General features: G+C 38.8%; 1 protein-coding gene across 1 annotated transcript in view; it reads right to left on the bottom strand.

Moving 5' to 3' along the window:
- LOC111154384 (glycerophosphodiester phosphodiesterase domain containing 4) overlaps window positions 1-26,958 on the bottom strand; it is a 149,646-nt gene that overhangs the window by 115,122 nt on the left and 7,566 nt on the right. The window contains exons 3-4 of the mRNA XM_022513925.1: window positions 5,932-6,025; window positions 3,536-3,595 (exon numbers count right to left, since the gene is read on the bottom strand). Coding sequence (XP_022369633.1) covers window positions 3,536-3,595; window positions 5,932-6,025 — 154 coding nt within the window. The remainder of the gene's footprint in view (window positions 1-3,535; window positions 3,596-5,931; window positions 6,026-26,958) is intronic.

The raw sequence follows: 26,958 nt of genomic DNA, 5'->3' as shown, positions 1-26,958 counted from the left end.
CAAGAAAGGGGAACCCTCCTACACTGTTGGTGGGAATGCAAGCTGGTGCAGCCACTCTGGAAAACAGTATGGAGGTTCCTCAAAATGTTAAAAATACAGCCACCCTATGACCCAGCAATCGTACTACTGGGTATTTACCCTAAAAATAAAAATGCAGTGATCTGAAGGGGCATGTGCACCATAATGTTTACAGCAACAATGTCCATAGTATCCAAACTATGGAAAGAGCCTAGATGTCCATCAACAGATGAATGGATAAAGAAGATATGATATATATATACAATGGAATATTATGCCGACATCAAAAAACTGAAATCTTGCTATTTGCAACGACGTGTATGGAAATAGAGGGCATTTTGCTAAGCGAAATAAGTCAATCAGAGAAAGACAATTATCATATGATCTCATTGACTGAGGAATTTGAGAAACAAGACAGAGGATCATAGGGCAAGGGAGAGAAAAATGAAATAAGATGAAACCAGAGAGGGAGACAAACCATAAGAGACTCTTAATTTGGGAAACAAACTGAGGGTTGCTAGAGTGGAGGGGGGTTGGAGGAACGGGGTGGCTGTGTGATGAACAGTGGGGAGGGTCTATGCTATGGGGAGTGCTGTGAATTGTGTAAGACTGATGAATCACAGATCTGTGCCCCGGAAACAAACAATACAGTATATGGTAATAAAGGAAAAGTGTCTGCAAACTGCAATAAACTGAAGCAGAGTGACATAAGGTATGCCTGTACATGCCAATCTCTCCTATGTACACAGATGCAGAAATCTTAAGTTGCCTACTGAAAAAAAAGAAGCATCCCAACACAAGGTTTTAATTGTCAAATCAGACTCATATGAATCTCATAGGATTCTATGATCTACTCAACACCAAACTTTTTATTAATGATTCAAAGGATACAGGCAATTAGAAAGTACATATAAAACATTTTCTCTTAGAAAAATGTGAACCTGTCAAATGCAGTTACTCAGAAAAATGTCCTTCCTCTTCTATATTAAGATACAATCTGTTCTTGGGACTTAAAATGTGGGGTGTGGTTTTTTTTCATTGAAATATAGTTGGCACACAATGTTCCAAAAGTCTCAGGTGTATAACACAATGATTGGGCAAATCTATGTATTATGATATGCTCACCTCAAGCTACCATCTATCACCCATACAACACTATTACAATACCATTGACTATATTCCCTATGCTGTACCACCTTTCATTTCTGTAACTTATTAATTCTATAACTGGAAGCTATAACTTCCACTCCACACTCCATTACCCTCTTTTGGCTTATTCCCTCCCACCTCCCCTCTGGCAACCACCAGTTTGTTCTCTGTATTTTCAGGTTTGTTTCTGCTTTTTGTTTGCTTATTGCTTTGTTTTTTAGAGTCTAAATACAAGTGAAATTATATGGTATTTGTCTTTCTCTGACTTATTTCACTGAGCATAATATTCTTTAGGCCCATGGATGGGCCATGTTGCTGCAAATATCAAGATCTCATTTTTGGGTGCTTGGGTGGCTCAGTGGGTTGAGCTGCTGCCTTCGGCTCAGGTCATGATCTCAGGTTCCTGGGATCGAGTCCCGCATCGGGCTCTCTGCTCAGCAGGGAGCCTGCTTCCCTCTCTCTCTCTCTCTGCCTGCCTCTCTGCCTACTTGTGAACTCTGTCAAATAAATAAATAAAATCTTTAAAAAAAAAAAAAAAAGATCTCATTTTTTATGGCTGAGTAATATTCCATTGTGTATGTATACCACATCTTCTTTATCCATTCATCTACTGATGGACATAGGCTACTTCCATATGTTAGCTACCGTAAATAATGCTGTGATAAACACAGGGGTTCATTATCTTTTCAAATTAGCATTTTCATTTTCAACAACTATGTTACTATGCTCACCCCAAGTGTAACTACCATCTGTCACCATGCAACATTACTGGAACACCGCAGACTATATTCCCTATACTGTACCTTTTATTCCTGTGACTTATTCATTTCATAAGTGGAAGCCTGTATCTGCTGCTCCCCTTTACCCATTTTGCCCAGCACCCCCCACCCCTACTCCCCTGCAACTAATTGTTCTTTGTATTTATCAGTCTGATTTTGCTTTTTGTCTATTTGTTCGTCTTCTTTTTTAGATTTCACATGACTCTCAGTAGTGACTAACTGATCATGGTGTCCCAACTCCAAAACAGATGGCGATCTCAATAAGGCTTATTTTTTCACTTCTCAATCTATATTCTTTCCCTGTAAGATCTTATAACTTCAATTTTGATCTATTCTAATAACTCTTAAATTTACATTTTCAGTTCATACGTCTCATTTGAGTAGGAGGAAATTTAAGGGGACAACTCAGAGTTTGATATGTTCCTGGGTTTGGGAAAAACAAAATATGGTAACAAACCATGCCTGAAAAAAATCTTTAGAAAGGCAAGAGGCTGTGGCTGGAGCTGCTCAAGCCCATGGCAGGATAAAATGAGGGCGGCTATGTTGGAAATGAGCTGCACGTTCGCAGATATTGGGGCACAGATGCTGCTTCCTGTGGAACAGATACAGATCCCTTGAGACACACATTCTGGGGTCATTTTAAAGGGCTCCAAAATAAGGGAAGGTTGAAAAGACCTCAACAAATTTCTGGGTGTATAGGAAGACAGATACTGACTCTACCAAGAAAGGTGTAGTCAAGGTCCTCAGCAGAAGAAGGTTCTCTGAAAATACACATATAAAAAGCCTGTTGGGGGCACGTGGGTGGCTCAGTGGGTTAAGCGCCTGCATTCGGCTCAGGTCATGATCTCAGCGTCCTCGGATCAAGTCCCACATTGGGCTCTCCACTCAGCCGGGAGCCTGCTTGCCTCTCTCTCTCTGCCTGCCTCTCTGCCTACTTGTGATCTCTGTCAAATAAATAAATCAAATCTTTCAAAAAAAATGAATGAAAAAGCCTGTCAGATAAAAAGCCAACAACTGTACATTTACCTGGTCCTGAAAGCATCAACCCCAGATGACCCTCTTGCCCCTCTTTGCGCAACTATGTTCTTTTATCCTACTCCCTTTCCCCTGTGCCCTATTCTGGTGAAAAGAGAGTGAGAAGGACCATCATGCTCTATCACTGCAGGCTTCCAGGCTTGGGTCAGGTCCAAAAAAGGAGAGGAAAAATCTTATAATGTTGAAGATTGTGTTATTACGATGAACTGAAATTTTCAATGACGGAAATGAGAATGTTCTTATGACTATAAAAGACTGAGAAAGTAATGGAGTTTGCCTAAGATGTTACTTAGGCAAAAGGGGAATACCAGTCACAGAGCGAGTTTAACAAGTGGTAAAAAAAGAAGAAAAAAAGAAAAATGAAGTTTGAGTTCAGTCCCTTCAGTAAATCAGTTACATCTGTTAGAAATTAAATTATTTCAGTTAAAACTATATAAATAGATCTCTTCTTTCTAAGGGGAACAATGAAAGAAGGATGACTCTACTTAACACTGAGTGCCTGAGAGGCACATTCAGTCCTGCCCAAGGTCTCCTACAAAGGTTCAGTGTCCTACCTTATGAAACCAGTGCAGGTTTGGTTCATACCCTTCCCAAACCAACAAAAATGCAAGTACCTGGAAAAGCAAAGAAGAAAAAGGAGGTTATGTTGAAATCACCAAGTTACTCCCCAAAGCAGTGTTCTGTAGCTCAAAATTCCTTTCACAGTCTGGCACTACATTCACTTCTCGCTATGCCTGCACTTTGCAGCCTCTGGTTGTCTGCCATGAGACTCCCCTGCCTGAGAAGTTCTCCCTCCCCACACCACTGATGCTTCTTCAAAGGCAGTTCAAATGTCACCTCTATTTGTAACATTCACCGGCACCCCCAGGAAGAATTATTTTCATCTCTGGAATCTCATAACAATCACCACACTGATATCCTTCTTGAGTTCCTACCAATTTCTTTTCCCCATGATAAACTGTATTCCTGGTATTACTTAGACCCACTTGTGAAAGAAGGCAGAGGCCAGCCCTTCCAAGGGCTATTAAAAAGCTCTTTCTCAAGGAATCAGTGCCACTGTTACAACTCTTAACTACTGTTGTTAACCTGATATTTAGTCAATAAATCTTAATTAGAATTGAATCTACTCTAGCCAGTCTAGAAGTCACTATGGAGAGGAAAACAAAATCAGAACCCTTAGATGCTCAGGATATTAATGAGAGTTGGAATGTATAAAGGTCTTAAACTTTTTATCAAAATAATTTTATGTATCTGATTTCATTTGTTCTTTATCCAGCCCAATAAAATACCATTTTTTAAAAGTATTATCATTCTCATTTGAAAGAAAAGAAATGGAGGCTCAAAGGGTTATATGACTTGACCAGGGTTACAAAGTAACCTAACAATAGAAACAGAACTAAGGTTTTCCTCTTTGTGCACTGTTGTTGTCACTGTATGTATTCAAAAAGAAGTAGGGTAGAGTAGAAAGTCTGTTGTAGTCATAATAAACTGCTTGTTGGAACACTAGAATTCATTCCCACCTTAGAAGCTAGCTATACCAGTTCATGTTCACTGTGTAAAAGCAGTACAAGTCAGTGGTCAGAGTTTTGCCCAGAGCACATCCTTCATCTGCATTTTCCCCATTAAAAAGTTTCTAGCCACCCTCCCTGCCTATAGCCACCCTCTACACCACAATTTTCAGGATGGTTTTCCTAAAATAGAAATCTGATTAATGCCAAATATCTTAGCCCTATTTCCAGACCTTCCAAAATCTGTCACAAGCCCATCTTTTTAGCTGTGTTCCCTACATGCTAACAGAACTGACCTTGCCCTCTTAATGTAGTCACACTCCAAATTTTTTTCGTGCACCTTTGTCATAATGTTCCACAGCCTGGAATGTTCTTCCCCCATCCCCATATACACGTGTCCAAATCCACCATCCCTTCAAGATCACACATCAGTGCCACTTCTTCCAAGAAACCTTACTTAATCCCCTTGGCTGTAAGTCACCTTTTCCTTCTCAGAACCCATGCAGAACTTTTTTTAGGCCTCCCTAATGACAAATACAATGTTCTGCCTGTGTTAGTTATTTTTATCTATGAGTTAGTTGCCCTACTAGTGTCTAAACTCATTGAATTAAGACACTAACTTGACGTCTCATACCTATCTCTTGGAAGTACCCTGCATGAAAACAGAAACTGCATGTTTTGTTGATCACTGTATACTCAGTGCTTATCACTCATACAGTGATTAATAAATTTTGTTGAAAAAATGCAAATGGCAATGGATTTGGTGGGTTGAGGTCTTCTGTATCATAAAAGAAATCAGTAAGGACAGTGAATTGTGAAATCAGATAAAGATATATACGTTCTATAGATAAGTGGGCACTGAAAAACTCCCATTACCTGAAAGTTATCCTCCCATAGCTTTCCTCTTCTACAGACTTTTCTCTTGCTTGGCCTGAATTTCTCATACCATGCTATACTACTATGTCAGGCAATAGAGACAGGGTCACTCTTTGCCAAAAGATTTGCTAAAATGTACTCTGCACCTGGACTAGAGGACTAATGTTCATTTGCACCTTAGAATAGGTTTGAAAAACTAGCTGATTTATAAGGCTCAGAAAGACTGATTCTCAGGAGACAGGATATGAAATGAGGTAGTTGAACCATCAAATAGGTTATGAAACAAGATTAGAAAAAGGATGTTCTGCCACACTTTAAAAGGGAAGGTTGTAAGGCAGATGGTCTAACAGTACAAGCCTTTCTTTCCTCCATCCATCCTTTGTGCCTAAGATTCAAGTAGCTGATGTAAACCCCAACTCTGCGAAGACAAGAGTGATCTTAGGTTATGAAGGCTCCCAGCACCTACTGGATGCCATCCCAGACAAGAGGACCTCACAAGGCTACTCAGGAAGAGAGTAGGAGAAATGCAAAACATTACTCACCAACCGCAATGAAATATTACTCACCACCAGCAATGTACAGTAGGCAGCCAGGATCCCAAATAAACTCAGCAAAACAATGGACCAAAAGAACCAGTATCCTGTACCTAGAAAAATGACCCTGCAAAAATGTGTTTCAATCCTTAAAACATAGCAGAAATTAGTAGTGTCTGTGTCAAGGGTGGGGAACAAGACTGAACTAAATAAAGCATAAGAAAATGGAAGGAGAGGGGCGCCTGGGTGGCTCAGTGGGTTAAACCCTCTGCCTTCAGCTCAGGTCGTGATCTCAGGGTCCTGGGATCGAGCCCCACATCGGGCTCTCTGCTCGGCAAGGAGCCTGCTTTCTCCTCTCTCTCTGCCTACTTCTCTATTTGTGATATCTCTCTGTCAAATAAATAAAATCTTTAAAAAAAAAAAAAAGAAAATGGAAGGAGATAAGAGAAGCAATCTGAGAACAGATCTGTGAAGAGCTTTGGAGATATTTGGTTGAGAAGTTTTAACTTTATCCTAGAGGCAACTGGGTACTTTACTGGGGGGGTGGGGGTCTGTATTAGTGGTAGGATTTTTTTAAGTTATTTAGAATATATACTCAAAAATTATGTCCTCTTCAAAAAAATAATAATACAGAAATTCTGGAAAGTCAAAAGAGAAAAAGTCATCCATAAGTTCACCACCTTAATAAAACTGGTATTTTCCATTTTGGCAGTTTCTTTGACCATTTGCATAGGTTTTCTATCATACTTGTAACCATAGCTACTGTATTAATTGCTCTATGCTAGAGCTAAAAGATTTGGGCCTTTTAAAAACAGTTCAAGGGGCACCTGGGTGGCTCAGTGGGTTAGGCCTCTGCCTTCGGCTCAGGTCATGATCTCAGGGTCCTGGGATTGAGCCCTGCATTGGGCTCTCTGCTCAGTGGGGAGCCTGCTTCTCCCTCTCTGCCTACCTCTCTGCCCACTTGTGATCTGTCAAATAAATAAATAAAATCTTTAAAAAAAAAAACACAAAAACCGTTCAAATGTGTTCTGTTCTGAAAGTAGATTATGAGAGATATGATATGATAATGATTTGCTAAGAGAAACAGCATTATACTTAGTCTAGATATTACATGTCAAATAATTTAGACTCATTTCCAGATAACAGAAATTACCTTCTCTCAATATAAAACCTAGAGAAATTATATTTTAATACTATAAAATATAGATTAATGAACATATAGCCACATTAAAAATAACAAAGAAAATTCTCTTTGGTCAGAGGCTATAAGACACACCCAGAAGAAAGAAACAGGCAAGTAGTCACCATATTGAGAAGTATCACAAATCAAGACACCAGGAACAGCATTCGGTAGAAGATGAGCTTATAACCAAAAATCAGAAATCATCAAGTGTCAACAAACGAATCCAATAAAGCTGACAAATAGAGTAACTTGCATCCAAGAAAACAGAGCAATAGAGCAATCAGAAAAGAATCACAAAACAAATATATTTAAGAATTTTAGAGAAATAAAGGAAGGACTAATATCCATGTAACAAGGATATGATTTTGCTTTTTTTTTTTTTTTTTTTTTTTTAAAGATTTTAAGCAATCTCTATATCTAACATGAGGACTGAATTTACAGCCCCAAGATCAAGAGCCACATGTTCTACTGACTGAACCAGGCAGGGGCCCCAAGAATATGATGTTTTAATACAAGCACAGGGATAATCAAAACAATCAAAGTTCTTGAAAGAAAATGAAAGATGGACTTACTATCAGTCTAGATACAGCCAAAGGATTAATCAAATAGCTTAAACAAGAAATGACATAGGCTTTGCTTTCAAGTAAGAATGGAAAGCTAGGGACGCCTGGGTGGCTCAGTTGGTTAAGCGGCTGCCTTCGGCTCAGGTCGTGATCCCGGCGTCCTGGGATCGAGTCCCGCATCGGGATCCTTGCTTGTCAGGGAACCTGCTTCTCCCTCTGCCTCTGCCTGCCATTCTGTCTGCCTGTGCTCACTCTCTCTCCCTCTCTCTCTCTGACAAATAAATAAATAAAATCTTTAAAAAAAAAAAAAAGAATGGAAAGCTAAGGTTTGCCATTTAATGGTGCCTCTATCTTTTCTAATCATTTCTCTGGCCACATTGGATTTTTTTTTCCACTTCTTTCAAACTTCTTTTGCATATTCAATCTCATGTAAATATTATTATTAGTTTAGTTCAGCTCAAAACTCTCTCACTGGGGCGCATGGGTGGCTCAGTGGGTTAAACCTCTGTCTTCAGCTCAGGTCGTGATCTCAGGGTCCTGGGATCAAGTCCCACATAGGGCTTTCTGCCCAGCAGGGAGCCTGCTTCCCTCTCTCTCTCTCTGCCTGCTTGTGATCTCTCTCTCTGTCAAATAAATAAATAAAATCTTTTACAAAAACAAAAACAAAAAACTCTCTCACCAAACTCAAGTGAAGTTCTCATCCACCTCCTATGAACTTCAGGTAAAGAAGAGCTGCGATTTTTTTTTCCTCCCTCCCTATTCTACTTCTTCCTGTTCCATTCATCTGTACTCACTCTTGGTGGTGGTTTGGGGCAGAGGGCAGATAACAAAAGCAAGTGAGAAGAATGAAAAAGAGTAAGCTTGAGGCACCTGGGTGGCTTAGTCATGATCCCAGGGTTCTGGGATAGAGCCCCCATGGGGCTCCCCACTCAGCTGGAAGCCTGCTTCTCCCTCTCCCATTCCCCTGTTTGTGTTCCCTCTCTCATTGTGTCTTTCTGTGTCAAATAAATAAATAAAATAAAATAAAATAAAAAAAGTGTAAGCTTAAGTGACTACACATCAGTGGGAATTGAAAAAGCAAGTCTTTCTTGGTCATCACTCCTTTAATCTGGGAATATATAGTTGCTGATGAATATGCAGTAGGCTCACTCTACATGGACTGTCCAATTTAGGCTTCTTATAACTTATTATTTTCAAGCAGCATTCTCTCTGCTCTTGGTCATTTGTTTTATATACACCTAGCACCGTAATCACGTGTCCCTTTTCTCTATCCTACAATAGAGAAAGCCTGTTAGGACAGCCTAGTCAACGCAACTTTGTCTAAATCCACATTTATTGCACCGGTGCTTAAAGAACTCTTCCAGGACCCCATCCCTGCTTTCCCATAGCTGCACAATGCAGCTTTCTTGCATCTTCCCCCAATGCATATCTTCCATACTGCAATTACATTAGTACCACCAATTGTTAGCTGACAGTAAGGTCTGAGAGGAAAAAAAGGCACATCACGGTGAGCCACTGGGAACTTCCATATAACATAAGGAATGGTGAGAGAAGTCTAACCCCACAATATGCACAGGGTGGTGGGGGGAAGAAGAAGGAAAGTGAGTTACCCCATCAAAATTTCTGCTCTAACTGGGTGTGGTGCATGAACAATGAATCTTGGAACACTAAAAAATTTTTTTTTAATTCTGGTCTACCTTTCTTTAGCTGAAGGGAACAACAACTAAAAAACTAAATAGGTTCTTTAAAATCTAAATGAAGGTATCAAGGAACCAATAAGCAGTGAAGAACTACGGAACCAAGATTCAAGTAAAAGAGGAAATCCACAAACATAACTTGCCATTTGAGTTATTGTTCTCTAGAAGTGGCTGAGATAAGAAGGAGGGCTTCCTGTATCTCGTAGGGTTAGGAGAACAAACAAGAAGTATAATCTGATAAACACTATACACTTTGATTTAGGACCTTCCAAGGCTATCCTAGGAATAAGCACAAACCAGAAATACACTGCTTTTGGGGGACTGAATCCTAGCTTTGAACCATTTAAGTACATCAAACTGAATTAAGGTGAATAGGCTTTGCTAATACACCTAGTTACTTGTCAGAGTAACTGAGAGGACATAATGAAATTCAAGGCCTCAAATTACCTATTCAAACTTTTTATATACAATGTCTGGCACTCAAGCAAAACAATCAGGCATTCCAGGGGAGGAGACCACATTAGGGAATGCCTAAATAAACAAGGACAAGAGGGGCACCTGGGTGGCTCAGTCAGTTAAGTGTTCAACTTTTGATATCAGCTCAGATCTTAATGTCAGGGTTGTGAGTTTAAGCCCTGTGTTTGGCTCTATACTGGGCATGGAGCCTACTTAAAAGAGGAGGGAAGGAGGGAGGGAGGAAGGGAGGACAACATAAAAAGATCTTCAGCAAATCTAGGTAAGAAAGATATCAGACACAGACTTCTAAATAAATATCCTTAAACTGTTTAGACTGGGACAAAATTAAGAATTTCAGTAGAGAATTAACTATTTAAAAGGAGATTAATTAAAAAAATAAAAATATGTTAAACAAAAGATAGGTCAGAAAAAATTTCAAGAATGAAACAGAGACAAATGGGCAAATAAACAAAAAATTCACAAGATTTTCATTCATAAGGCACTCGGGGATAAAGAAGTTCTAATACACATAAAATTAAAGTTTCAAAAGTAGAGATGATAAAAAATGGGGTAAAAATAATATTTGAAAAGACAGTGGCTGAAAACTTTTCCAAAATGATTAAAATATTTTACTGTTCTGGGGTCAGGAGAAGATTTATTGTAGGGATTAGACCTTATGCTATTTAGAAGCCAGTAGAGAAGGCTACATAAGGCTGTTACATCTGTTCTGATCTTTGGCCTAAAGTTGCTAGAAGTCAGGCCAGCAGTTGGGAAGTAAAAATGAACATGACATATGAGAGAACTAAAACACATAATGAGCAACTGGAATGCACAAAGACAAACTAAAACTCCTGAGGACACACTGGAATCCGTGAGGACAGACAATGGAACATGTGTCTGTCTATCACTGTGTCAAGTATTTAGTTAAGCTGGTCCATGGTAGTGCCACCTCCACATCCATTTTGTTTGGCCACATGGCCTGCAGTGATCTTAAACTGACACTAGCTCCCTCAGGGAAGCACATGTCCTGTATAGCATCCCACAAAGTCACAAGCAAATATAAGTTTCTGATAGGTCTCTCCCAACAGCCCTTGGGATCAAGTTTCCTCTGCTTCCTAGTGCCTGTATGCCTTATATGCTCCTTAGATAAGACTCTCACTGTGCTTACCAGATTCCTGCTCTTTTAGTTTGAACTGAACAATTTGGCCCTAGCCCAGGAACCCCAAACACTCCACCCAATGAACCTAATAAAGGCATGTACCCCAGGTCCTGCTTCTCTTTCTGATTGCACTCTTCCTTGACCTTCTATGTGCCCCTTGGAAGTGTGCCATGTACTTCCTCCAGTATTTTTAAGTATCCCCCCCCCCACATATATATGAATATGTATATGTATATATAATGTATATATATATGTATAATGTATATGAAGATATATAAGAAATCTTTTGATTTCTCTGGTGGTCTGTTGCTGAACCACCACTACTAGTATCGTTGCCTGACACATCAACCAGCACCCTGTGCTCCACATAACCGATGTATTAAGTTTAACAAGGTTATAATACACAGCCTCCAACCTTGATGATAAGAGTGAACTGTAGAAAAAGTTGGTGCCTTTTATTACTGTGGCCTAGGACATGAAATAACTAAAAAAGATCTGGCAAGGTCAAGGAGTATGTGGGCTGAGGTGCCACCCCATGCCAACTAAGTGAACTATCAGATACTGACATTGCATGAAGGCTAACACAATGCCTGCCATAATGACCTTCAGAGTATAAAACAGTGACTTTTGCCTCACTTCCTACATCCAAATTATATGCAAATTTCTCTTGTGACTCATCCTAACCCAATCCTATACTGGAAATGAAATTCTCAGAAACGTAGTTTTAGTTTAGCTGGCCCAGAAAGTACACTATCACAGTCCACTCAAGGTCAACTTCGTATCCATTCACACCTCTACTAACTACTCTTATTCTCTAAGATTATGCAATTATCTCTCATATGACTAAATATACATCAATCCTCTCTCCAAAAGAGGTTAGAGTTCTCACCAGTGGGTGATGGTTATACCTCTAATTTAAGTACCAATATATACTTAACTACTATTAACACATCCTATTTTGAAAGGTAAAAGAATGGAAGAAGAGAAAAAAATATATATATGGGGGGATATATACATATATCATATATGTGTGTGGGTGTGTGTGTGTGTGGGGGTGTGTGTGTGTGTGTATAGTGAGAGAGAGGAAGGGAGGAACGAAATGAAGGAGGAAAGGATGGGCCAGCAGAATTCTGGCTGCCATAAACTTTGTCCTCTGATGTTACACCAGTAATGGTATGTTAGATGGTAGAAGGAACTTTGCAGATGTAATTAAGGTTACTAATTAGCTGACTTTAAAATAGGGAGATTAGAGTCTGCCAGCAAGATGGCAGAGGAGTAGGAGACCTGAATTTTGTCTGGTCCCAGGAATTCAGGTAAATAGTTATCAAACGATTCCAAACACCTACAAACTCAACAAGAGATTGAAGTGAAGAAGAACAGCAATTCTATGAACAGAAAAGTGACCACATTCTGGAAGTAGGACGTGCAGAGAAGTGAATCTGAGGCAATACACAGGAAGATAGATGGTGGGGGGGGCACCATCAGCCAGCTACCAATAAGTGAGAGTGCAGCAGAGCACAAAATCACTGAAGTTTTAAATGTCTGCTGAACAGACAGTGGCTAAGTGGGGGGGGGGGTGCAAGGGGAATGTGGTGTGGAATCCTCATTGGGTCAGTGTGGTCTCAGGACCCTCAGGATCACAGAAAGTCTGGAAGTGTCTGAGTGTGGCAGAGCTCCTACGTATTGGAGTGGGAAAGCTGGCTGCAAAGACATAGCCGAGGAGTGGGCTCTCAGCTCAGGGTTGCCATAAATGGTCATCTGTGGCAGTCGGCTTCTTCGAGCAGGGCCCACCAAGTTCAGGGAGACCCAACCCTCTTCCTCCACTGGGAGGAGCAGTGCTGGAGTACATTGCAGGAATCTGCTGGGTTTGGAAACAACAAACGGGGTCATGTGCCAGAGATAGAAACAGTCACAGGCCGGGTGAGCACAAAGTGCAACCAGAGACCAGGGAGACACGAGTGATTGACTACTTTTCTCTGAGGGCACTGAGGAGTGGGGGGCCTGAGTTCTTAGCTCCTCCCGGCTGGAGATTGGGAGGCTGCCATTTTCATTCTCGTCCTCCAAAGCTGTACAGAAAATGTTTGAGGAACAAAAGCTACTGAGAGCAAACCCAAACAGATTACTTAGCCTGCCCCCCCCACAAGGGTGGTAAAATTCGGCCTCAGGCAAATTTGCCAATCACTGTAACAGGCCCCTCCCCCAGATCAGCAAGACCACTTAGCTAAGACCAAGTTTACAGATCAATGAGAACTACAAAACTTCAGCTCTAGGGAAATAGAGCACATAGAATTCATAGCTTTTTCCCCATGATTCCTTAGTGTTTCAAAGTTAAATTTTTAAAATTTTCTTTTTTTTCCCATTTCTCTTTTTTGAATTTTTCCTCTTTCCTATTTTAACCAACATCTTATAAATATCTTTTTCAAAAAATTTTTTTATTTTTGTTTTTATATTCATATTCTATCCCTTCTTTGTATTTAATGTTAATTTTATGTACATACAGGATTTTCTTTCTTTAAAATTTTGGGATACAGTTTCTTCTAACAAACCAAAATATACCCTAAATCTAGTGTATGGCTTTGTTCTAGTCTCCTCCCGAACAACTTCTCCCCTTCTTTTTTTTTTTTAACTTTTTTCTTTCTTTTCTGAACCAATTTATGAATTCCTCTTATAAAATCTTTTTTAATTTCCTTCTTTACATTCATAGTCCATCCCGTCATTGTGCTTAGCCTTATTTTTGTGTATATATATGTTTTTCTTTCCTTAAAATTCTGTGAGGCAGTTTCTTCTAACAAACCAAAATACACCCACAATCAAGTCGGTGGCTCTATTCTATTCACCAGCTTAATCATTCATATATATATTTTTTCCCTTTATCCCATTCCCCCCCATTTTTGATCTCTTACGATTTGGTTAGTGTATATTTTTCTGGGATCGTTGTTACCCTTTTAGCATTTTGTTCATTCATCTGTTCTCCTCTGGACAAAATGACAAAACTGAAAAACTCACCTCAAAAACAAGAACAAGAGGCAGTACCAACTGCCATGGACCTAATCAACACAGACATTAGTAAGATGTCAGAACCAGAGTTCAGAATGATGGCTATAAAGATACTAGAGGGGCTTGAAAAAACTATAAAATATACTAGAGAATCCCTTTCTGGGGAAACAAAAGATCTAAAATTTAACCAAGCTGAAATCCAAAAAATGGAGGCTCTAACAGCTAGGATAAATGAGGCAGAAGAGAGAATTAGTGATATAGAAGACCAAATGATGGAGAATAAAGAAGCAGAGACAAGGAGAAATAAACAACTACTGGATCACAAGGGGAGAATTCAAAAGATAAGTGATACCAGAAGACGACACAGTATTAGAATAATTGGGATCACAGAAGAAGAAGAAAGAGAGAGAGGGCCTGAAGGTATACTGGAGCAAATTATAGCACTCATGTGGGAGGAAACAGGCATCAAAATCCAGGAGGCACAGACAACACCCCCTCAAAATCAATAAAAATAGGTCCACACCCCATCATCTAATAGTAAAACTTACAAGTCTCACAGACAAAGAGAAAATCCTGAAAGCAGCTTGGGACAAGATGTCTGTAACATACAATGGCAGAAATATTAGATTGGCAACAGACCTATCCACAGAGATCTGGCAGGCCAGAAGGGACTGGCATGATATATTCAGAGCACTAAATGAAAAAAATATGCAGCCAAGAATACTATATCCAGCTAGGCTCTCACTGAAAATAGAAGGAGAGAGAAAAAGCTTCCAAGACAAACAAAAACTAAAAGACTTTGTAAACACAAAACCAGCCCTACAGGAAATATTGAAAGGGATCCTCTAAGCAAAGAGAAAGCCTAAAAGTAACAGACCAGAAAGGAACAGAGACAATATACACTTAACAGTCACCTTACAGGCAATACCATAGCACCAAATTCATATCTCTCAATAGGTACCCTGAATGTAAATGGGCTAAAGGTCCCAATCAAAAAACACAGGGTGTCAGAATGGATTTAAAAAAAAAAAAAAGAGCCAACAATATGCTGTCTGCAAGAGACTCATTTTAGATCCAAAGACACCTCCAGATTGAGAGGGAGGGGTGGAAAACCATTTACCATGCTAACGGACATCAAAAGAAAGCTGGGGTGTCAATCCTTTTATCAGACAAATTAGATCTGAAGCCAAAGATGATAAGAAGAGTTGAGAAAGGACACTATGTCATACTTAAAGGGTCCATACGACATGAAGATCTAACAATTTTAAATATCTATGCCCCTAACATGCGAGCTGCCAATTATATAAACCTATTAATAACAAAATCAAAGAAACACATTGACAATAATACAGTAATTCGCAGGGGACCCTAACACCCCCCCCCTCACTGAAATGGACAGATCATCTAAGCAAAAGGTCAGCAAGGACATAAAGGCTTTGAATGACACACTGGACCAGATGGACATCACAGATACATTCAGAACACTCCATCCGAAAGCAAGAGAATACACATTCTTCTCTAGTGCTCATGGAACATTCTCCAGAAGAGATCACATCTTGGGTCACAAATCAGGTCTCAACCAGTACCAAAAGACTGGGATCATTCCCTGCTTATTTTCAGACCATCATGATCTGAAACTAGAACTCAATCACAAGAGGAAAGTTGGAAAGAACACAAATACATGGAGGCTAAAGAGCATCCTACTAAAGAATGAATGAGTCAATCAGGAAATTAAAGAAGAATTGAAAAAAATCATGGAAACAAATGAAAATGAAAACACAACTGTTCAAAATCTGTGGGATACAGCAAAAGCAGTCCTAAGAGGAATGTATATAGCCATGCAAGCCTTTCTCAAGAAACAAGAAAGGTCTCAAATACACGACCTAACCCTACACCTAAAGAAGCTAGAGAAAGAACAGTGAAGAAAGCCTAAACCCAGCAGGAGAAGAGAAAGAATAAACATCAGAGCAGAAATCAGTGAACTAGAAACCAAAAGAACAATAGAACAGAGCAACAGAACTAGGAGCTGGTTCTGTGAATGAATTAATACAACTGATAAACCCCTGGCCAGACTTACCAAAAAAGAAAGAGAAAGGACCCAAATTAATAAAATCATGAATGAAATAGGAGAGGATCACAACCAACACCAAAGAAAGACAAACAATTACAAGAACATATCACGAGCAACTATACACCAGCAAATTAGACCATCTGGAAGAAATGGTTGCATTCCTAGTGACGTATAAGCTACCAAAACTGAACCAGGAAGAAATAGAAAACCTGAGCAGACCCATAATTAGTAAAGAGATTGAAACAGTCATCAAAAATCTCCCAACAAACAAGAGCCCAACGCTAGACAGCTTTCCAGGGGAATTCCTCCAAACATTTAAAGAAGAATTATTACCTATTCTCCTGAAACTGTTCCAAAAAACAGAAATGGAAGGGAAACTCCCAAACTCATTTTATGAGGCCAGCATTACCTTGATCCCAAAACCAGACAAAGACCCCATCAAAAAAGACAATTACAGACCAATATTCCCTGATAAACATGGATGCAAAAATTCTGATCAAAATACTAGTCAATGGGATCCAATAGTACATTAAAAGGATTATGCACCACAACCAAGTGAGATTTATTCCTGGGCTTCAACATTGGTTCAATATCCACAAATCAATTAATGTGATTCAATTCATTAATGAAAGAAAGAATAAGAACCATATGATACTCTCAACAGATGCTGAGAAAGCATTTGACAAAGTACAACATCCTTTCTTGATCAAAACTCTGCACAGTGTAGGGATAGAGGGTACATACCTCAATATCATCAAAGCCATCTATGAAAAACCCACAGCAAATATCATTCTCAATGGGGGAAACCTGAGAGCTTTTCCCTAAGGTCAGGAACACGCAGGGATGTCCACTATCACCACTGCTATTCAACATAGTACTAGAAGTCCTAACCTCAGAAATCAGACAACAAAAAGAAATAAAAGTCATCTGAATTCACAAAGAAGAAGTCAAACTCTCTCTTTGTAGATGATATGACACTTCATGTGGAAAACTCAGAAGACTCCACTCCAACACTGCTAGAACTCATACAGGAATTCAGTAAAGTGTCAGGATATAAAATCAATGCACAGAAATCAGTTGTATTTCTATACACCAGCAAGACAGAAGAAAGAGAAACTAAGGAGTCGATCCCATTTACAATTGCACCCAAAACCATAAGACACCTAGGAATAAACCTAATCAAAGAGGCCAAGAATCTGTACTCAGAAAAATATAGAGTACTCATGAAAGAAACTGAGGAAGACACAAAGAAATGGAAAAACGTTCCATGCTCATGGATCGGAAGAACAAATATTGTGAAAATGTCTGTGCTACTGAAAGCAATCTACACATTTAATGCAATCCCTATCAAAATACCATCAACTGTTTCCAAAGAAATGGAACAAATAATCCTAAAATTTATATAGAACCAGAAAAGTCCCCAAATAGCCAGAGGAATGTTGAAAAAGAAACCAAAGGTAGTGGCATCACATTCCAGACTTCAAGCTCTATTACAAAGCTGTAATCATCAAGACAGTATGATACTGGCACAAAAACAGACACACAGATCAATGGAACAGAACAGAGAGCCCAGAAATGGACCCTCAACTCTATGGTCAACTACTCTTCCGACAAGGCAGGAAGGAATGTCCAATGGAAAAAACACAGTCTCTTCAACAAATGGTGTTGGGAAAATTGGACACCCTCATGTAGGAGAATGAACCTAGACAACTTTCTTCCACTGTACACAAAGATAAACTCAAAATGCACGAAAGACCTAAATTTAAGGCAGGTATCCATCAAAATCCTAGAAGAGAACACCGGCAGTAACCTTTTTGACCTCAACCACAGCAACTTCTTGCTTAGACACATCTCCAGAGGCAAGGGAATCAAAAGCAAAAATGAACTCCTGGGTCTTCATCAAGATCAAAGGCTTTTGTGCAGCAAAGGAAACAGTCAACAAAACCAAAAGACAACTGACAGGATGGGAGAAGATATTTGCAAAGGACATAGCAGAGAAAGGGGTAGTATCCAAAATCTGTAAAGAACTTATCAAACTCAATACCCAAGGAACAAATAATCCAATCAAGAAATGGGCAGAAGACATGAACAGACATTTCTGCAATGAAGACATCCAAATGGCAAAAAAATACATGAAAAAGTGCTCAACATCGCTCAGCTTCAGGGAAAAACAAATCAAAACCACAGTGAGATACAACCTCACACCAGTCAGAATGGCTAAAATTAACAAGTCAGGAAACGACAGATGTTGGTGAGGATGTCAAGAAAGGGGAACCCTCCTACACTGTTGGTGGGAATGCAAGCTGGTGCAGCCACCCTGGAAAACGGTATGGAGGTTCTTTCAAAAGTTAAAAATAGAGCTACCCTACAACCCAGCAACTGCACTACTGGGCATTTACCCCAAAGATACAAAGATAGTGATCTGAAGGGGTAACTGCACCCCAATGTTTATAGCAGCAATGTCCACAACAGACAAACTATGGAATGAGCCTAGATATCCGTCAACAGATGAAAGGATAAAGAAGATGTGGTGTGTATATATAAATATATATGAATATTATGGAGTCATCAAAAAAATCTTGTCATTCACAACAACGTGGATGGAACTAGAAGGTATTATGCTAAGTGAAGTAAGTCGATCAGAGAAAGATAATTATCATATGATCTCACTGATATGAAGAATTTGAGAAACAAGACAGAGAATCATAGGGGAAGAGAGGTGAAAAATGAAACAAGATGAAACCAGAGAGGGAGACAAATCATAAGAGACTCTTAATTCAGGAAACAAACAGTGTTGCTGGAGGGGAGGAGGGTGGGAAGGATGGGGTGGCTGGGTGATGGACGCTGGGGAGGCTATGTGCTATGGTGAGTGCTGTGAATTGTGTAAGACTGGTGATTTACAGACCAGTAGTCCTGAAACAATAATACATTATATGTTAATAAAAAAATAAAATAAAATAGGGAGATTAACCTGGATTATCTGGGTAAATCCAGTGTAATTACATGAACTCTTAAAATCAGAAGACGAGGACATAAGAGGGAGATGAAAAAGAAGAACTCAGAGAAATTTGCAGTGTGAGAAGGACTTGACACCCAGTTGTTAGCTTTGAAGATAAAGAAGGCCACAAGCTAAAGAATGCACTGGCCTCTAGCAGGTGAGAACACGTCCATCTGACAACCACCAAAGAAAGGGGACTTCATTCCCACAATCCCAGAAATACACAGATTCTGCCAATAACTTGAAAAAAACCTCTAAGTGTATTCTCACTCAGAACTACAGATAAAATATCAGGCCAGCTGGCACCTTGATTTCAGCATTATAAGATCTTAAGCAGAGTACCCAGCTGAGTATGTCTGACTTCTGACCTACAGAACTATGAGATAATGAACGCATATTGTTTTACGCCACCCAATTGGTAGTAATCTGCTATAGTAGCAAGGGAAAATTGCCCACAAAACTTATTTATGGCATTAGAACCTGTGGGAATGCACTCATATATACAACTTCCATTTGATGATGGAGTTTTAGTGAGAATTCTGCTTGCTGCTGAGTATGTTTATTCCAACTATACATTCCAGAACTAGTGAAATAACCACAAAGTAGGTCTGGGGACCCACTAAACCCACTGTTCAGATGGACGTGAGCCAAAGTGCCATCCATTACCTGTCATCTGAAAGCCTTATTCTGACTAGTAAGCCAGTGGTGTTTTTAAAATCTCCAGAAATTCGTATCAATTCAGCATCAATGTCCATTAATACCCCCAAAAGTACAACCCCATACACAACCACCTTGGTAAATGACCAGAGATTCTTTGGGGGGAAAACTACGAGGAAGACTGACAGTATATTCTTTTGGTTGTGTAGCAAGGTCCTGCAAGGCCTTCCCTTCATTCAAGGGCCAATTTATTTGGTAAATGAGTAACACAGAGAGAAGGCAAACAACAGAAAAGATTAACAAAATTGAAAGTTGACTCTTTGAAAAATTAAACAAAACCAACAAACCTGTAGCAAGACTGACCAAGGAAGAAAGAGAGGACCCAAATAAATAAAATTACAAATGAAAATGTGGACATTCCAACTGATTACCACAGAAATAAAAAGGATCATAAGCAACTTCTATGACCAACTATATGCCAACAAACTAGACAACCTAGAAGAAATAGGTATATTCCTAGAAACATACAATCTACCAAAAATGAATCATGAAGAAATAGAAAATCTGAACAGACTGATACTGAGTGAGGAGACTAAATCAGTAATCAAAAACTTTCCAACAAAGAAAATCCCGGGACCAGATTGTTTTGCTGGTGAATTTTACCAAATATTTAGACAATTACTAATCCTTCTCAAAGTCTTCCAGAAACTGAGGAGGAAAGAACACTCCCAAACTCATTTTACAAAAAAATAATTACCCTGACACCAAAGCCAGATAAGGACTCTACAAGAAAACTACAGGCCCTGGGTGTTACATGCAATTGGTGAATTGCTAATTTCTACCCCTGAAACTAGTAATACAGTATATGTTAACTAAATGGAATGTAAATAAAGAATTAAAAGAAAAGAAAACTACAGGCCAATATCCCTGATGAACATAAATGCAGAAATTACAACAAAAAATTAGCAAGCCAAATTCAATACCACATTAAAAAGATCATAAACCGGGGCACCTGGGTGGCTCAGTGGGTTAAAGCCTCTGCCTTCAGCTCAGGTCATGATCTCAGGCTCCTGGGTCGAGCCCTGCATCGGACTCTCTGCTCAGCAGGGAGTCTGCTTCCCTTCCTCTCTCTCTGCCTGCCTCTCTGCCTACTTGTGATTTCTGTCAAATGAATAAATAAAATCTTAAAAAAAAAAAAGATCATAAACCACTATCAAGTGGGATTCATCCCCATGATGCAAGGATGGTTCAAGATACATAAACTAATAAATATGATACACTACATTAACAGGATGAAAAACAAAAATCATATGAAAATCTCTATAGATGAAAAAAGAACATTTAACAAAATTAATTACCTTTTCATGATTAAAAACTCTCAAGAGGAAAACCAAGAAACAGACTCTTGACTACAGAAGACAAATTGATGGTTACCAGAGGGAAGGTGTGAAGACAATGTTAAATGGGTGATGGGGATTAAGGAGGGTACTTGCTGCGATGAGCATCGATATTGTATGTGAGTGTTTAATCACTATATTCTACATCTGAAACTAAATTCACACTATGTTAACTGGAATTTAAATAAAAACTTGGAAGGAAAAAACTCTCAACAAATAAAATATAGAGGTGTTATACCTCAACATAATAAAGGGCACATATGACAAGTCTACAGTGAATATCTTACTCAGTTGTGAAAGGTTGTGAAAGTAAATGAAAGGTTGAATGCTTTTCCTCTAAGATCAAGAATATGACAAGGGTGCACATTCTCACCACTCCTATTCAACATAGTATTGGGAGTCCTAGCCAGAGCAATCAGGCAAGAAAAAATAAATAAAAGGCATCAGAATTGGAATGCAAATGATTGTCTCCATTTGCAGGTTTCATGATTTTTATATAGAGAAAATCCTAAAGATGCCACCAAAAAACAGTTATATCCGATTAGGAAATTCAGTTAAGTTGCAAGAGACAAAATCAACACTCAAAAATCAATAGCATTACTGTTCACTAATAATGAATTATCTGAAAAAGAAATAAAGAAAAAAATTCCACTTACATTAGCATCAATAACAATAAAATACCTAGGAATAAATTTAACCAAGGAGGTGAAAGATCTATGTACTGAAAAAGGTAAGACATTAAAGAAACTGAAGATACAAATAAATGGAAAGATATCTCACATTCATGAAGAATATTAAAGAATATTATTAAAATTCCCATATCATCCAAAGCCATCTGTAGATTCAGTTCAATCCCTATCAAAATTCCAAAGGCATTTTTCACAGAAATGGAACAAATAATCCTAATTTTTTTTATAGAACTACAAAAGACCTTGAACAGCCAAAGCAATATGGAAAAAGTACAAAGCTGGAAGCATCACACTCCCTGATTTCAGACTGTTTACAAATCCATAGTAATCAAATCAGTATGATACTAGCATTGAAAACAGACACATAGATCAATGGAACAGAATAAAGAGCCCATGTATATACATGGTCAATTAATTTATGGCAAAGAAAACAAAAACCAAGAACATACAATGAGGAAAGGGAGGTCTCTTCCATAAACTGGGTAGCCACATGCAAAAGAATGAATCAGTAGCACTCTACTATACCATACACAAAAATCAACTCAAAATGGATTATTAAAGATTTGAATGTAAAACTTGAAATCATAAAACTCCTGAAGAAAACATAAGCCTAACTTCCTTGACATCCATCTCGGTGACAGTTTTTTTGGATTTGACACCAAAAGCAAAAGGCAACAAAACAAACAAGTGGGACTACATCAAACTAAAAAGCTTCTGCCCAGCAAAGGAAACCATCAACAAAATGAAAAGGAAACCTACCAAAAGGGACAAAATATTTGCAAAACATATACCTGAGTAAGTGGTTAGTATCCAATATACATAAAGAACTCATACAATTCAATAGCAAATAAATAATCCAATTAGAAATGGGCAGAGGATCTAAACAGACATTTTTCCAAAAAAAGAAATATAGAACAACAGGTACATGATAAGGTACATAAAAGTTATAGCATATGGAATACAGCCAATGGTATTGCAATAGCATTGTATGGTGGTCGATGATAACTATACTTGTGGTGAGCACGGCATACAGAGCTGTCGAATCATACGAAACTAATGTGTGTCAACTACACATCAATAAAACCAACAAACCAAAAAAAAACCTCAATGGATAGGAAAAAAAAAAAAAAGAGGAATATGAGCCAAGATGGGGGAAAATGTGTTAATATGAGTGTAGGGGCTATTAATACAAGTATACAGACATAGAAGGAGATTGGTCCAGTTCACATCCCATTGTGCTCCAATCCTGATTCCATTCTTGTGAAGAACAATAAGCTCACCCAGAGATGAACATTCTTGTATACAATGAATATGTGAAATGCTTGCGTTGTTTAGGATAGAGAATATTTAGGGGAATGATGGCTGTCTCCAGTTGTCCTATACTGGGTAAGGTGCCAGATGGCCAACCCAAGACCAGTGAGTAAAAGTCAGAGGGAAACCATATGATAATTGAGAAGGGAGTTGAGGGAAATTGGAGGGTGAGATGAACCATGAGAGACTATGGATTCTGAAAAACAATCTGAGGGTATTGAAGGGACAGGGGGTGGGAGGCTGGGGGAGCCTGGTGGTGGCTATTATGGAGGGCATGTATTGCATGGAGCACTGGGTGTGGTGCATAAGCAATTAATTCTGTTACACTGAAAAGAAATTAAGTTTAAAAAAAAGTCAGAGGGAAAGCAGACTTCAGCTTATTATAATAAAGAGTTCGTAAACACTTAGAGCTCTCTAAGTAGGGAAAGACTGAAACACAAAACAGTATGTGCCTACCACTTGAAGTTTTAACCAGAGATTAGAAGACCACCTGGAAAGAATATTTTCAAATATGTGTACAATGTAGAGAATTGGGACAGTTGGCTCCAAGATCCCTCCTGACTCTGTAATTCTACATCTTTGGATGGGATTTTGCTAAGACTCCTATATACTAACCCCCCCCACACACACACATGCACCCCTCTTACACAGTTAAGTATGCTTCACTTACTGTGTACACTACTGAAACATTTTTCCTGGAGAAAAGGATAGTCCTCTACTACAATAAAATACTTTTTATTTATTATTTTACAGTTTGTGAACAGTGGTATTTAAATGAGACTCTCCCATTTGTTCCTCAAAACAGTCTCATGAAATGGATAGAGCCAGAGTTTTTTCTTTCTCTCATACATGCACATATATGCAAACGTGTATGTGTGTTCAGACATGAATACAGAAAAATGCATAGACAGACCCATGCCAAAATACACAGCCAAGGTGAATTTCAACTATTACTGTGATCATAACTGTTGCTTATCAATGTAGTTATCTGCTATTTTTAAAAGTCAATCCAGTGAAATATGAATAAGATCCACAGGTTTTGCCAACGTCAATTTTCTGGTTTTAATATCATGCAATAGTTTTACAAGATGCTAATATTGCGTGAAGCTGGGTAAAGAGTGCACGGGACCTCCCTGTACATTTCTTTTCCACTTCCTGTGAACCTACAGTCATTTCCAAATAATTTTTTTTTAAATAGAGAGAGCCCAAGAAAATCAAACTAAAACATGACATCCCACTGGCATTCATGGGAGAGAGGACAAGTAGGGCAGAGGAAGGCAGAAGATGGGAAATAAAAAGCACAAGAACTTTAAAAATAAGTCAGTGAAAAATAATAACTTTTAATAAATATTTAATAAATAAATAAATAAAAATCTAATAAATAAAAGCACAAGAACTTCAAAAATAAGTCACAGTGAAAAAATAAATTAGAAAAATAAAAATAAATCATAATGAAAACAGGCCTAAAAGATTTTAAAAACAAACAAGTGGCACTACATCAAAATAAAAAGCTTCTGCAAAGCAAACCATCAACAAAATGAAAAGGCAAACTGCTTAGGGCACCTGGGTGGCTCACTGGGTTAAGCCTCTGCCTTTGGCTCAGGTCATGATCTCAGGGTCCTGGGATCGAGCCCCACATCGGGCTCTCTGCTCCACAGGGAGACTTGCTTTCCCCTCTCTGTCTGCCTACTTGTGATCGCTCTCTATGTCAAATAAATAAATAAAATCTTAAAAAAAAAAAAGTCATTTGTATGTCTTCATTGGAGAAGTGTCTGTTCATATCTTCTGCCCATTTTTTGATATGATTATCTGTTTTGTGTGTGTTGAGTTTGAGGAGTTCTTTATAGATCCTGGATATCAACCTTTTGTCTGTACTGTCATTTGCAAGTATCTTCTCCCACTCCGTGGGTTGCCTCTTTGTTTTGTTGACTGTTTCCTTTGCTGTGCAGAAGCTTTTGATTTTGATGAAGTTCCAAAAGTTTATTTTCGCTTTTGTTTCCTTTGCCTTTGGAGACATATCTTGAAAGAAGTTGCTGTGGCTGATATCGAAGAGATTACTGCCTATGTTCTCCTCTAGGATTCTGATGGATTCCTGTCTCACGTTGAGGTCTTTTATCCATTTTGAGTTTATCTTTGTGTACGGTGTAAGAGAACGGTCAAGTTTCATTCTTCTACATATAGCTACCCAGTTTTCCCAGCACCATTTATTGAAGAGACTGTCTTTTTTCCACTGTATATTTTTTCCTGTTTTGTCAAAGATTATTTGACCAAAATTAGCAAGACAGGAAACAACATGTGTTGGAGGGGATGTGGAGAAAGGGGAACCCTCTTACACTGTTGGTGGGAATGCAAGTTGGTGCAGCCATTTTGCAGAACAGTGTGGAGATTCCTCAAGAAATTAAAAATAGAGCTTCCCTATGACCCTGCAATTGCACTACTGGGTATTTACCCCAAAGATACAGATGTAGTGAAAAGAAGGGCCATCTGTACCCCAATGTTTATAGCAGCAATGGCCACGGTCGCCAAACTGTGGAAAGAACCAAGATGCCTTTCTACGGACGAATGGATAAGGAAGATGTGGTCCATATACACTATGGAGTATTATGCCTCCATCAGAAAGGATGAATACCCAACTTTTGTAGCAACATGGACGGGACTGGAAGAGATTATGCTGAGTGAAATAAGTCAAGCAGAGAAAGTCAATTATCATATGGTTTCACTTATTTGTGGATCATAACAAATAGCATGGAGGACAAGGGGAGTTAGAGAGGAGAAGAGAGTTGGGGGAAATTGGAAGGGGAGGTGAACCATGAGAGACTATGGACTCTGAAAAAACAATCTGAGGGGTTTGAAGCAGTGGGGGGTGGGAGGTTGGGGGAACCAGGTGGTGGGTATTAGAGGGGGCATGGATTGCATGGAGCACTGGGTGTGGTGTAAAAACAATGAATACTGTTATGCTAAGTAAATAAATAAATAAATGGCAAACTACCAAAAGAAAGAAAATATTAGCAAATCATATTCTAATACTCAAAATACATAAAAACTCCTATGATTCAAGAGCAAATAAGCAATCCAGTTAAAAAAGGACAGAGAGGGATGCCTGGGTGGCTCAGTGGGTAAAGCCTCTGCCTTCGGCTCAGGTCATGATCCCAGGGTCCTGGGATCGAGCCCCGCATCGGGCTCTCTGCTCGGCGGGGAGCCTGCTTCCCTTCCTCTCTCTCTGCCTGCCTTTCTGCCTGCTTATGATCTCTTGTCTTTCAAATAAATAAATTAAAAAACTCTTAAAAAAAAAAAAGGGCAGAGATACGGTAAGTGCTGTGAAGTGTGTAAGCCTGATGATTCAGAGACCTGTACCCCTGGGGCAAATAATACATTGTATGTTAATAAAAATAATTAATAAATTAAAAATGCATTTTAAAAAAGGGGTAGAGGATCTGAGCAGACATTTTTCCAAAAGACATTCAGGCCAACAGATGCATGAAAAGGGGTTCAACATCATTAATCATCAAGCAAACACAAATCGAAACCACAATGAGACCTGTTAGAATGGCTATCACCAAAAGCCAAGGTAACAAATGCGTGAGGATGTGGAGAAAAGGGAACCTTTGTGCACTGTTGGTGGGAATCCAAACTGGTGCACCCACTCTGGAAAACAATATGGAAGTTCCTCAAAAAATTAAAAATGGAAATACCATGTGACCTACCAATTCCACTTTAAGGTATTTATCCAAAGAAAATAAAAACACTAATTCAAGAAGACATATGCACCCCTATCTTCAGTGCATTATTCCTAATGGCCAAGATATGGAAACTAAGTGTCCGTCAATGGATTAATAAAGAAAAATGTGGTATATAGACATAATGGAATATTATTCAGCCATA

The sequence above is a fragment of the Enhydra lutris genome, unplaced genomic scaffold (genome assembly GCF_002288905.1).
Source record: "Enhydra lutris kenyoni isolate GAN:26980312 unplaced genomic scaffold, ASM228890v2 scaffoldscaffold37, whole genome shotgun sequence".
Lineage (NCBI taxonomy): Eukaryota > Metazoa > Chordata > Mammalia > Carnivora > Mustelidae > Enhydra > Enhydra lutris.
The sequence above is the reverse complement of the archived record's forward strand: the minus strand, read 5'-3'. Positions and strand labels throughout refer to the sequence as shown.